General features: G+C 52.1%; 3 protein-coding genes across 3 annotated transcripts; all 3 read right to left on the bottom strand.

Annotated features, from left to right (window-relative positions):
- Positions 1-382: 382 nt before the first annotated feature.
- STEHIDRAFT_122829 (uncharacterized protein) lies at positions 383-5,553 on the bottom strand. The gene is made up of 4 exons (XM_007305980.1): positions 4,662-5,553; positions 4,424-4,584; positions 3,915-4,356; positions 383-3,760 (listed from the first exon to the last, which is right to left on the bottom strand). The coding sequence occupies exons 1-4, from the start codon at positions 5,300-5,302 to the stop codon at positions 1,165-1,167; spliced, it is 3,840 nt and encodes a 1,279-aa protein (XP_007306042.1). The 5' UTR covers positions 5,303-5,553; the 3' UTR covers positions 383-1,164.
- Positions 5,554-6,476: 923 nt separating this feature from the next.
- STEHIDRAFT_169765 (uncharacterized protein) lies at positions 6,477-9,729 on the bottom strand (the record flags this gene model as incomplete). Its single annotated transcript, XM_007305981.1, has 6 exons — positions 6,477-6,767; positions 6,841-7,015; positions 7,111-7,864; positions 7,926-8,202; positions 8,805-8,943; positions 9,031-9,729. The coding sequence occupies 6 exons, from the start codon at positions 9,727-9,729 to the stop codon at positions 6,715-6,717; spliced, it is 2,097 nt and encodes a 698-aa protein (XP_007306043.1). The 3' UTR covers positions 6,477-6,714.
- An 851-nt stretch (positions 9,730-10,580) lies between these two features.
- STEHIDRAFT_148177 (uncharacterized protein) lies at positions 10,581-12,622 on the bottom strand. Its single transcript, XM_007305982.1, has 8 exons — positions 12,329-12,622; positions 11,997-12,275; positions 11,904-11,941; positions 11,531-11,843; positions 11,226-11,478; positions 10,960-11,164; positions 10,743-10,883; positions 10,581-10,666 (listed from the first exon to the last, which is right to left on the bottom strand). The coding sequence occupies exons 1-5, from the start codon at positions 12,575-12,577 to the stop codon at positions 11,233-11,235; spliced, it is 1,125 nt and encodes a 374-aa protein (XP_007306044.1). The 5' UTR covers positions 12,578-12,622; the 3' UTR covers positions 10,581-10,666; positions 10,743-10,883; positions 10,960-11,164; positions 11,226-11,232.
- Between the last annotated feature and the right edge of the window lie 180 nt (positions 12,623-12,802).

Consider the following 12,802-nt stretch of genomic DNA (forward strand, 5'->3'; position numbering starts at 1 on the left):
TGAATGTTTGTCCTTCTCTTGGATCCCGAGTCATACCCATGAACAGAATATGGCAAGACTGAGGGATATCGGGAAAATGCAGAGCATACGTGAGGCCAGAATGCTGCGAGGTGGGTCGCAAAACGCTATCTGGAGGGATGATGTTCAGGAACAAGAGCAAAAACCTGACAGAGATGTTCAACTTCACGCCACACGGATCAACCCGGTCCGAGAAATACCCCTCAGTGTGGCACCGCTTCTCTCACGAAACTCACCATCCAGTGTCCACAGACAATCAATCACAACGATGGCAGGCCATGTCTCACACTTCGCGCCATAAAAGGCCAAATGAATCACATCGTGTTCAAGCAAGACAAACCGATATAAGTAGGGGCGGTGATACTTAGTCAACTACTTAACAGTACCGTAACAGAAGGGGGCGGAGGGGAAACTTCAAGGGGGGACATTGATTTAATGGTACTCGTACGGGTGTTATGTACGCGGTAGAGTGTGGTATGCAAACCACGGATAAGTACAGAGACTCTGACAGACCCAAGGACAAGCTCGTAGGATCATATAATGCGTAACTTGACAATAAGGAGGCTGATAGATAGAAGCTCGGAGGTATGGAGAAAGGCCGAGAGTTCGATCGTCGAATGAGGTCGTCAGCTGTAGCAGGCCGTGGTCAGAGGTATCGCAGGGAGACCAAGATATTCCAGAGGAAGGGAGACAATGGGACAAGGTCATGAAACAAGAAGGAATCGCAGGTTTGGACGGGTGAGAGTGTGGCGGACCGGTGGAAGATGGTGGGAAACGTAAGATAGTGGTGTGAAGATGGAGACATGGTCGACGGGGCAGTGGGTGGCATAGATTAGTATCGAAGCAGGGTTGAGGACAAGCACGAGGACGAGGAAGTATGAGAGACAGTCTACAAGGCAATTGAAACAATAAGTAAATATACAGGTTAATAAGCAATGCAGGAAAGGTATGAGCACAGAGGGTTGCGAGCAATGAACAGAGGGAACGAGAAATGGAGAGAAAAAACTGCAAGAAAAAAGTCGATACAAACATGCGCCCACCTGCCTGCAAGCAAGAAGCGGGCAGGTTACCTTGCAGGTTCAGGCAGGTTCAAATGAACCCTGATCATGACAGCGTCATGACAGGGCAAGGGTTCGGGACGTCGTATTACATGGGTCTTCCTTCTCTTCCCTCCATGTAATGCCCCATGTTTCCCCAGCTCGAAGGCGTTGCCCCACTGGACTCAGTCTGCTCCTCGACGGTTGGCGGAGCAGTAACGAACGAAGGCGCCGCCGTACTGATCAACTCTGGCTCGCTGCCTGAGTCTCCGGGCCCGAACGAGAAGAACGCGGTACTCGTGCGGCCGGGCGCGGTCGGTCTAGTCGGGTGCGCTGAGCCTGAAGGCGTCGGGACTGGTTGGGTCGGAGGTGGCGAAATGCTGACCGTCGGTTGATGCGGTGCCGGGTCGACAGAGAGCGAGATAGTGCGTTCGGAGGGTGCGGTGCGCGACACGGTGGATATCACTCTGGTACGTGGCGATTCAGGACGACTACGACCACGCCCCCCAGACTGGCTAGACTTTGGCGACCCAGATCCTGAACCAGCCAAGATAGAGCCAGGCTGAGACATCGTCAGGTCATCCTCTCCAAACTGGCCATCGTATTCCTTATCAGTCTCGATCTCGACCTCGCGTTCCTCATGCTCGTGTCCCGGCGATCTTTCTACCTCACTCTCACCACCAGAGTGAGACCTTGACCTCTCCAGGCTTCTCGTACCTTCTCTCTGCTGGTGAACCTCCCTCCTCTGCTGTCTCTCGATCAACCTCCTCGCAAGCGGCGCACTCGGTTGTCCGAAGGTATGGTTCTCTGGACTGCTCAAACCACCCTCTTCCGAGAAATAAGGTGAACTGGGACTAGACATCCCAGCCTCCTCGTAATCCTCGAGCCTCACGACGGATTGCGCCCGACTTCGACGATTTCCCGAGCCGGCGACGAGTTCGATACTGGAACGAGAAGCAGATCCGATGCTATGGATGAGGGATTGTGTACGTTGGCGCATGAGTTCTCCACGTGCGAGAGCGAGAGAGACGGCCGAAGCGGTAGGTCCGCCAGCGTTGGAATGCGTGGAATGATGTCTCGAGTTCGAATCGCTCCTGGACCCAGACCCACTCCCAGAGCTATTATGCCTCGATCTCGAGTCATTGGCTCTCCTCGTCAACGACACGATACTTCCGGCTCTGGCCCTCAACCCACCAGAAGAAGATTTCGGACTCGGGGCGGAAGACAATAGGCCTACGCTGTCGTCTTGCTCGAGCGCCTCGAGATCGGGAGAGTCCGTTTGGCCGGTACGAGAGGGCGTACGACGACCCTCTGAGGGTTCGCCCAAGCCAAGTTCGAGGCGTCCCACGGGCTCCTCTTCGATATCGGACTCGTACAAGATTCCAGTGGAGCGGTCCGATTCGGTCCTCGTGCGTGCGCGGGGACGGAGACTTGGTGGATAGGACAGCGGAAGTGGACCAGGAGTGGGCGACGCAGGAATGGGCACCGTACCCGAACGCTGCCTTCTTTGCGCTGCATTGCCAGCTGACGAACCAGGGTGTCTCGGTGGCATGGGGATCCCAACGACAGGACTCGGCGCACTACTCGAATTCCCGGCTCTGCTCCTAGGCGAATGTGAGTCTGAGCTGCTCTCGACGTTGCCTGTGCTTCTTGTACTCCTCGAGTTCCTCGTCGATGTCGACTTGGACTGGGGCGTGCCGCGAGAGTGGTTTGTCCCCGTACCGGTGTGGCCGGAAGACGAGGCGACGGAAGCGCCGCGACCTGGGTAGCGGAATTGGAAGGGATAACGAGAAGGAATGGGTTGGCCGAGGGAGGAGAGCGAGTTGGATGCACGGCCGGAATTGGAGAACGAGTTGGAGGTGCGAGGCTCGGCGGAGGATTCTTCTTCATCCTCGTTGACGTATCCCAGTTCGCGACGAGAGCCTGTCAGATCTTCCTCCTCTTCCCCCTCCCCCTCCTCTTCTTCTTCATCCTCATCGACCTCATCAGTTTCCTCCGGGTGGATTCCAGGCGAAGGAGGGAACGGAATTTGCTCCGACTTGGGACTATCCGAGCTCTTCCTCTCGCCGTTCTTGCCGCCAAAGCCCGTAAAAGGATACGGTGCCGCCAAAAGCGGACTCCCAACGGCCAAGGGCCCCTCGTCCTTCTCCGGCGTCCTCTCCACCCTCGGAATGACACTGACCTCCGTCGACGCCTTCCTCTCCACCGCCGGCACTTCCTCGATCTCCCGCACAGGAAGTTCCCGCTCACGCTCCTCATCCTTCGGACTCTCGAACAAATCCTGCGAAAGCATCCCCCGTCTCGCATGATGTACGGGCCCCGGACTTCCCAACCCCACCGCCGCCAAAACCTGCTCCATCCCCTCAAACCCGCCCGCCCCGATATCTTCCTGCCTAGGCAAAAACGGCACCTCTGACGGTTCCTTCCCCTTATTCCTCGCACCAACTCCAACTCCGGCACCACCAGCAGGATCTGCGCTAGCGACCCCGCGCGGCGGTCGTGTCGTGAGACAGAAATCGTAGGCTTCTTGGATACGGAGGTGGGTGCACTCTTTCCAGGTCCAGGGGAGGGAAGATTCGCCTGCTTCGTCGATGGATTTTTCGGAGTAGATGGAGAAGGTCTTTTCGGCGTCTTCTTCTTCCCAGCGGAAGCGAGGTCCGCAGATTCCGGCACAGCCGTATCCGCTGAAGATCCACACGCCAACCCTGTAGGATACAGTTAGTACGAGTCATCCATGCGCGCATTGAAAGAAAAGAAGTGTAAGGTTGATTTTAGTTAGTCCATGTGCGGGTCAGAAGTGACGAAACCGTGCGAAGGGGTGAGATGGAAGATAAGGAGAGTGGGCCACACGACACTCACCAGCTCATCAGGAGGACCAATATTCTCCACCCCGTCCATGCCACATTCGCTAACAACACACCCTTCGCGTACCCACTCAACGTTCCTTCATTCTGATCAAAGAACGTCCCGTCCCTCCTTCCCACGCTCGCATCGAAATCGCTCAACGTCAATTCTCCAGGCAATTGCTCCGGGCTCCAGAACGACAATAATAGCGCGAGTGCGAGTCCGGCGCGGGGGAGGAGCAGAGACACAGTGGGTAGGTTCTGGGAGTAAAAGTAACAGGTTTCGGCGAGGCCGTCGCGAAGTGATGATTCGGAAGAGGGAAGAGCGGAGTGCTGGTTCACGTAGGGAAATGCAGAGTTGCGGATATGTTGCATGAAGCAGAAATTGCTATAAGAGGTCATTGACACAAGATTGAAGGCCGGAGAAGAGAGATAAAGTGGGAGCATGAGAGGACGTCCTTTTAGTGCAACGTCCGAGTGTTCGGGTCAGTAACGAATGCAAGGTAAAGAGTGAACGGGACGCACTGTATCGCCAACGGCGGTAAAAGGAGTAGATGAGCTCGTAGCCGATGAAGACCCCCAGGATCCAAACCGCCCAACAAGCTACGTAGGCCGCAGCGCCGAGGGCCCAATTCCGACCTGAGCCAGGCACACCAGACGCAATCGGATTCGGAAACAAAGCAATTCTAGTTTCCATACTCTCCATCAGCATTGCGCATGGTGCAAAAGACAGCTCAGATATGGTTGAAAGAGAGATACGCACTGAATAAGGATAAAGACGGCATTGAAGTCGAAAAAGGTTTGAAGTGGGATGTGCGCGAACACGAAGAGAGGAAAGAGAAAGAAATGAAGACGAGACTTCCACGATGGGTTCCGTAGCAGCTCGAGGTGAAGACCTGAGGCTCTGAACCGAGGCCGTGGGGGACCTACTATCCTGCTCCCGTCGATAAGAGTGGGAGAGAAGACGGTCGGGCCCGGGGACACGCCAGTCGGTGTTGCGCGAGACCAAACGCGGTGATGACCATGGGGATGGGCAGCGGAGCTGATTCTCGTCTGTTCAGTTGGTTCGCGTCGACCGAACTCGTCCTGGAGGCTGACGATGCGAACGGAGCGAGGAGTAGGCTTGCGACCAGCAGAGAAGACAGGGGGTTCGCTCGGACCTGGATCGGCACCCCACATGTTTGCGTTAGATGAATGGTAAGTAGATCTAGGCGCTGGCGGAGGAGGCCGTTTAGGGAGCCAAGAAGGATAGCCTTCGTCCGAGGTAGGCAGCGGAGATGGTGAGGACGGCGAAGGCATCGAGCGACGGTCACCGCCGTGGTAGAAGGCGGGGTCGACGGGCGAGTCACCCTGCGAGGGGTTCGTCGGGGCGGGCGACGAGAGCTGTCGACGAAAGGGGGCCATGAATAAACGTACAATTGAAGCGTTTCGAAAACAAGAGGATAAATCGTAAAGAGACGATTAAAAAGAGAACACGTAAAGAGGAAAAGACTGTTTTTGTGGAATTTTTATGGTTGAACTTCGAGCTGGACGCTGGTGGTGCGCAGCGAGAAGGATAGCTCGAGGGTGAATGGCGTCGAGGTTGGATAATCGCCTCGTGTACTGGGCGATTAGTAGCCTCGTGTGTAGCCTGCTCTAGGGAACGAGGGCAAAGAGCGAGCACGAGATGGCCGCGCAGACGAAAGCGAGTCCCCAACACGGTTCGCGTCAGACGTACCTCGCCCTGATTAGGAAATCCTGGCATAATATTTCCCCGGCTTCTGACGGAAAGATCTCTAGTTCGAGAATACGATAGCGATATAAACTGAATTAAAATGAACGTCGGTTAGCGAACGTGCCGGACGCCACGGCCGATGTCGAGGACAGCGGCGGTCGAGGAGTCTAACGATGGTAGAGGTACGAGTACAAGATGCAATGCGTAAGTAAAATGCTGTCCTCACAAGAGTTCTCCACATTCTGTACATTCGTTGCCATGATACTCACACAGAACGAAGGAATGCAGAGCGTGGGTTTTACTAGCATTTGCCTCACACTCAAGGCCCAGCGAAGGTGATGAGGACGACGGGCCATGGCGATGCAACCTGACTCCGACGTTGTTCATCCTTCTCCGTCAATCGATCAGCGCGAGCGCGGCGACGGAAGCAAATCTATTCACCACGCCTGACAGACGTCCTCAGCTGTGGACCAGCGAAGGTCATATACGGTCATATCCATTCCCGAGTTCTTCCCACCTGGCACTTTCGGTTGCGTGGGTGAAACAGGGCAGCAGGAACCGAAGAGGGAGTAGTCGACTTGAAGCATTCGACGGAGGGTTTTCGATCCGTTCAATTCCAGATAGAAGAGGACCGTGGACACTAACAATACAAACAGGAACTGGAAGCGATAGGTACACAATACAACAATCATGCTCTGTCGTCACTGTGCAACAAAAACTACAAACAGCCAAGAAGACAACATACGCTGATAGCAAGTCAATGCGCATAAACAAGAAAAGCTGACCACACAGACCGAATACGACAAATCATGGGCCACAACTTGAACCGAAGAGGGAGTAGTCAACTTGAAACATTCGACGGTGGACCGAGGGGTTTCAATTCGTTTGACTCCAGGCAGAAGCGGACCACGGAGACTAGCAATACCAACAGGAACTGGGGCGTTAGATACAATGCAACGTTCACCGTGCAACATAAATCACGAACAACCAAGAAGTCAACATATGCCGACAAGGCAATGCGCACAGATGAGAAGAAAGCAGATAGGACCAAGCAATAAGACTAGTCACACAAACCGAATACGACGAATCATGGGCCACAACTTCACAAAGAAGCGATAACCCACTCCCCTTGCATTCGCTGCCAAACAGTCCTATCTTGAGCACAAAAAGTTGCCACAAAGTGAACATCAGTACACATACCATCGCAAAAGTTCTAGAGGACACTCACATATCTCACAGTACATCAACGTCGGGCACTCCAAACCCCACCTCCTCACCGTACTCAAATCGACTTCAGTATTCACCCTCGCAGACGCCCGGCCGTCGCTTCTAAGAGAGACGTACGTGAAGCGACGTAGGCCCTTGAACCGGGCGAACGCTTGCGTCATCCTCTCGATGCTTTCCTATGAAAAGTTCAAGATGATCCCGCATAAGATTGACCAAGACAATCGTGGAATCGGGGCTAGAGACAAAATAACAATGACAATGAAAGGCTTACTCGTGGTTTCTCCAATAAACATGGATAGGACTTATGTCTGATCTCCAATTGTTCGATATTCGGAAAACGAGCGGCGACGACGCCCATACTCTCGATATCACGAAGATTCTTCTCGTCTATGAGCGTCAAAAGTTCCAACGACGGGAAGGATCGGATGACGGCGAGCTCGCGCTTCAGCAGGCTGAGGATTTCATTGCGTGACATGCCGGCGACGTGTGTTAAGTCCATCGAAACATGCGAGAGTTTCGAAGGCATCGGGTCCGCAAAGTATTGGAAGTATCCCGCAGGCGCTTCGAATCGCTCCAAGCTCGGCATGCATAGCTCAACCCGATCACGGGGGACCTCATACTGGCTGATGTGAAGTACGGCGCCTATAAGGTTAGAATGGCGTCGAATAAAATGGGGAAGTGGGGGTTCAATCTGGGGCGGGTTGTGCGGGAAATCCAAATGGAACTCGCGAAGGGTTGGACAGAATACGTGGCTGAGCAGGTGCAAGGGCGCTAAATGTTGGCGGATCTGAGGCGCAAGATAGTGCCTACGGCCATAACGATCATAATCATCATCATCATCCAGTGATTCCTCAATGATGGCGCCGCCGGTGAGATGGAAGAAGGGCAAGTTGGGGAGCACAGAGAGAACAGCGGCGATGACCGTGGATATCTTGTCGAGATTTCTAGAAGTGTGGCTTGGTGTATAGTTCACAAGGCTGAATCCCGGTATCTCTACAATGTCAGAGTTATTCGATAGGTATTCACTGGGACAGTACCAAGTAAGTTGCAATCGCCTAGAGAGAAATATAGGTGGATTATACGCACGGTAAGTCTGTCACCTCAACCCTTTCAACCATCGCTGCCTTACGATCATCGCCCTTCAACGAATTATATAAGCCAACAATCCAATGGAACATCTCGACTACTCGGTCGTCGTCGGCTCGAGGAGTCCGTCGACCATCAGTCAGGGTATCGCCGCAAGGAATGCAGATGTGACGGTAGATGAGAGGTTCCACGATCTCACGAAAGAGTTTACTCGTGCGACATAGTGCAGGGAGGTCCGACTTTGAGGACAATGAGACGATCTCTTCGATGAGTTCGACTGGGAGATGGGGTGCCATTGACAGGACGGCGAATGAGAGACTCAATGGCGGAAGGAGAGGAAGTCCCCTATTCCGCCTACCGCTTCAAGCGGCGATTGAAGTCGAACTTTCTAAATGGTGTGGCGTTCGTGTGTGGCGAACTCGAGATGCACCCGAATTTATTGAGTTGAGATGGTAGTTGTTGCAAGTCAGTTGATTCGAAGAGATTCCTTCCTTATTCCCCTTTACCCTTGAGATGTGACCTGCGTTTCGGGGATGTGGCTGTGCTCTCGTGGGCACACAATCTTTTGTTGACCGCCCATCCGCATCCTGCCTTGTATGCTTTACCCTCCTGCCCCGCAGCATCAGGTTATTTGACCACTGGCATCGGCTTCTACGTTCTCCATTCCACGCAATGACTACCACACAAATCCCGCTTTCATACCGAAGCAACCGTCCATTCTCCGTACTGCACACGCTCCCATTTGGCTCCATCTTGATCGGAAAACCCCCACGAGAGATCAGTACACAAAAAGACCTATACACATATATTTCAGGGACTCACATATTTCGCAATGACATAGGGTATGGCATGCGGACGCCCAATGAACGTCGAGCCCACCAAATCCGCTTCGGACCTCGACCACATCTCCGCTGGCAGTAAACCCGTCCACGAGCTCAAGTCCGACAAAAGTGACCCGGCGAAGAGAGGAGAACGGGGATAACGCCTGAGAAGATTCATCGATGACACTTTGCAAGAACTAAAGTCAGAGTTCACACGTTCGTGTTACAGTCAGTCTATGAGTTTGCTACTAGATGACGGGTCGGCGCGCAGATAACGGACTCACCTCAGGTGTTGTTTTGATAGGATGTATATGGTGCCTGATTTCCAGCTCCTCTATATGGCTCAGATGAGAGGCCACATAAGTGATGATTTGTTTGGGTGAGAGACGAGTCCCCAGGTTGATCGTCAAAGTCTTCAGCGACGAAAAAGTCTTCAGGTTGATGAGGCCTTCTCCTAACTCCATGTCGACCTCGCTATGATAGATATCCAGGTGAAAGCAGTTCATCGAAGCATGTAACAGTGGTGTCTGGTTTGATAAACACTTGAAATATCCTGCGGGTGCTTCGTAATATTGCATCTTCGGCATCTTCAATGGGACATCTAAGGCAACCTGGAGTTCTGCATTCCATCCAAAGCGAAGTGTAGCCTTCTCAATTCTAGGATGCCGTTGAAGGAAGTGGGACATAGAGGCTCTTGTGCAATCGCCCTCGACGGCAAGGGACAACTGGAATTCTTCGAGGGTGGGGCAAAAGACATAGCGGAGAAGGGCGATCAAGGAAGATGGCTTGCGATAGCCATCGATTTCCTTGAGATCGGAGAGATGGAGAACCGTCAAACGGGGGAGGATGGATAGAACGGCAGCGATGGCTGTCGCGATAGATGCCATGCGCTGCTTGTTGTAACGGATGAGCATGTAGGAGTCATTGGTGTTAGGTGTATAGTCGATCACGGTGAAGTCGGGTACGATAGCCTCTTTCAACATTTCTTCTGTGCTAAAGGTGAATGAGAGTGAGTTTCTCCTAGATGGTAGTCGACGTATATTGGAATGATCCTGGAAGTTATTTGAACGCACGTTGGCCCTATCATCACCTCCATCCTTAATACCTTCGCTGCCTTATCACTGTGATTCCGAATTGTACCGTATAGGCAGAGAAGACGACGGAACATTTCATCGTTGGGAGTTTCAAGGGTATCTGCACTGATGCAGGAGATGGAAATATCGCGATACAAGAGGGGTTCTGCGATATACCCAAGTGCCTTGGTCGTGCGACATAAAACAGGAAGGTCAGACTTCGAGGAACATATGATGATCTCTATAAGTAGCTCCAATGGGAAAAGAGGCTTCATTTGAGAGGACGACGAGTAAGGAGGGGATTGAGGCAATGAGATAGGAAGGGAATGAGGAACAGTCCCCATTAGGTTTACCGCTTCGGGCGGCGACTGAACCAAGACCTGTAAGCGGTGTGGCGATTTCTATGTGGCCCGAACTGATCTTCAAACCGACTCACAGACCACCCGATAAACTTTTGATATATGCAAGAAGTGGACCATAGACCTATCGTGGTCGGAAAAAGGGGGACAGAGGCAATATAAACCTATTGAAAGAACCTATTGAAAGAACCGTACAGTAATCTCACAGGAATCACAGATACAATATCTATCTCGCAGCGGTTGAGCAGTACAAATAACGAACCATCTGTGATAAGCCAATAGCACTGGACGCCAACAATCCCTTTCTGAACCGCAGCTGCAGTTTGGACCAATGACCGACCGTTCATCGTCAAGTATGTCTCGAGCGATGCAGATGTGGCGCCCAAAACGATGTCCCCGAAACGCGACGTCGCTCCGAGCGAGATAGCACCCAAGCAACAAGTATAACACCAGTGTTGATAGAGGAATCAAATATAGGGCGACGTCTACTGACAGAGCGCAAGGTGGAAAAGCAAGGAATCAAGAAGACTTCCAAAAAGTCCACAAGTGAAAGGGAATACGTACATTTGGCACGATGCAGCGATGGAACAATAAAGGGGATAGTCTAGTTGAAGGAAACTTGCTGGTGCCGAGGACGACTGCCCACAGAGAAATAAGCTGGTTGATAAGCCACATACAGTAAAGTTACATTGACGGGTCGCTATCCTTCGACGTACAACATTCGATCGACATAAGAGTATGAGGCAATGAAGGCCCACATAAAGCATAAATATGGACGAACCGTGCAAGTAAAATCTGTCGCGCACAACAATCACCATATATTGATGAAATGGTATACCACATCTATTCCCAAGAGCACCCGGTCCGAAATTCAAAAGTGACAACATATCACGACCGGAGAGCTGGAAGGACCATCAACGCCTCCGTTTGTGGCGACAGCATATGGCGAAAAAGCGACCAGGGCAGAAAACGGAGAATCAGGGAACCTGTCAATTTTGTTGGTCACAATCATCGTTGCACTACCAGCGAACGAAGACATCGACACACCTTGAACTCATTGTCCAACGATCTTCTTCAGATGGTGAAACGTTTCGCGTGCCACGGCCACAGTGTCGTAGACGATGCGCTGAGGTACCGATTCCTCCCGCGGGCGTAGCCGCCAGCGTGAGATAAGGGGGCTGAGATTTGACCGGATGACATGAAACTGAGAAAGAGCATTTGGTGCAGTAGGTCGCGCGGAGGGGTCAAGTTTTGTCATGCTTGCGATGAGAGGTGTCAGAAAATCTAGACTAGAATATTTCTGGTGGTCATAGGATGAGCGATGAGCCAGATTTCGAGTAGAACATCCGTACCTCCAGGAGACTGTGTTTATAGAGGTTGCCCAAAATGAAGATGTCAGCTTGAAGAGCGTTGTATTTTACGGTGCGAGACAGCTCCGGCAATCCTTTTTCGCGACCTTTGGCCCCAACCACCATAGTGGACTCTCCGAGGGCGAATCGCGTGGATATACCGAAGTCAATGAAGTAATAGTTAACGGGATGGTCGATGCGGGAAAGGGGGTGGGCATTGTAGATCCCGTCGACAGTTGATGATCTTCGGATAGGGTGATGGCCATGAGGGTACAGAGGGGTGGCATCCATCATGATGTTTTCGGAGGCGCAATCTCTGCGGAAATGTGGATCGCGTTAAACTCTGGAGCCGAATTGAACTGAGGAAAGATCATGCCTGTGTGCAACATTTTGGCTATGAATGAAACATAGACCCTAGAGCTGTTCAGTGCAAATGAAGCGACAAGAAGCGGCAGCCTAGACACTATACCTCTAATGTCTGTCTCACAAAATCCAGAACCTCGCCAACTGCTCCAAAGGGGGGATCGTCAAATGGACGCAAATACGGCATGACGAGGAGATATGTTTCGGGCTGGAGTGAGTCTTTAAATGCATCCAGAATACGAACACAGTGGTTCATAGAGTGGTCGATGAGGTCGGGAGTAAGAAGCGAAAGTGCGATGTCGATCTCGGCTTCATTGCTGCGTATTCGCTTTATACAGACGAGTTTCCCGTCCTCTCTACGCGTAGCATCCATCACATCGCGATTCTGGAGCGAGATGATGTCAGTAAGGATGTGCAAAAGAAAGATGAGAAACGTACCACAAGCGCAATGGAATCCTCGCAAAAAATGGGATCGGCCCTTGTACCGATCCAGGAAGGTGTCCAGTCAGGGTCATATCGCGGTCTGAGCTGATAACCCCTACGGTACAACATTTCGTAGTGATCTCGCCAGAACTCCTCAGCAGGTTGGACGTTGAACAGGCCCCTCGCTGTTGCTGCTTCATAGACCCGTAGATCTTCAGGTGAGAGAAGAGCATAGAAAGGGAGACGAGATTCATCAATAGTCATGGGTTTCCTTGAAGTGAAATGTGATTCTAACAAATGGTGTTGGTGTGATGGCTGTAAAAGATGAATGTCACTAGTAGGAAAGCTCCTTGAAGGCTCGTCGGAAGCAGACCGAGAAACAGATATATGTCCTTATTTGAAATCATCTCCAAGACGGTACACGCCGGACCGGGTTCACCGCCTTCCTCACTTCACCCTCACGTTTGCCTCCAGTTTGCCTCGAGGAAA

The sequence above is a fragment of the Stereum hirsutum genome (assembly GCF_000264905.1).
Source record: "Stereum hirsutum FP-91666 SS1 unplaced genomic scaffold STEHIscaffold_10, whole genome shotgun sequence".
Classification (NCBI taxonomy): Eukaryota; Fungi; Basidiomycota; class Agaricomycetes; order Russulales; family Stereaceae; genus Stereum; species Stereum hirsutum.

Excerpts from the sequence above, each read along its gene's own strand:
- STEHIDRAFT_122829 (XM_007305980.1), bottom strand. The coding sequence starts at position 5,302 with ATGGCCCCCTTTCGTCGACAGCTCTCGTCGCCCGCCCCGACGAACCCC. Across the intron at positions 4,585-4,661 it reads GCCGTCTTTATCCTTATTCA|AATTGCTTTGTTTCCGAATC; the intron begins GTGCGTATCTCT and ends TATGGAAACTAG. Across the intron at positions 3,761-3,914 it reads TTGGTCCTCCTGATGAGCTG|GGTTGGCGTGTGGATCTTCA; the intron begins GTGAGTGTCGTG and ends TGTATCCTACAG.
- STEHIDRAFT_148177 (XM_007305982.1), bottom strand. The coding sequence starts at position 12,577 with ATGACTATTGATGAATCTCGTCTCCCTTTCTATGCTCTTCTCTCACCT. Across the intron at positions 11,942-11,996 it reads TTGTGAGACAGACATTAGAG|GGTCTATGTTTCATTCATAG; the intron begins GTATAGTGTCTA and ends GAACAGCTCTAG. Across the intron at positions 11,844-11,903 it reads AGCCAAAATGTTGCACACAG|AGATTGCGCCTCCGAAAACA; the intron begins GCATGATCTTTC and ends ACATTTCCGCAG.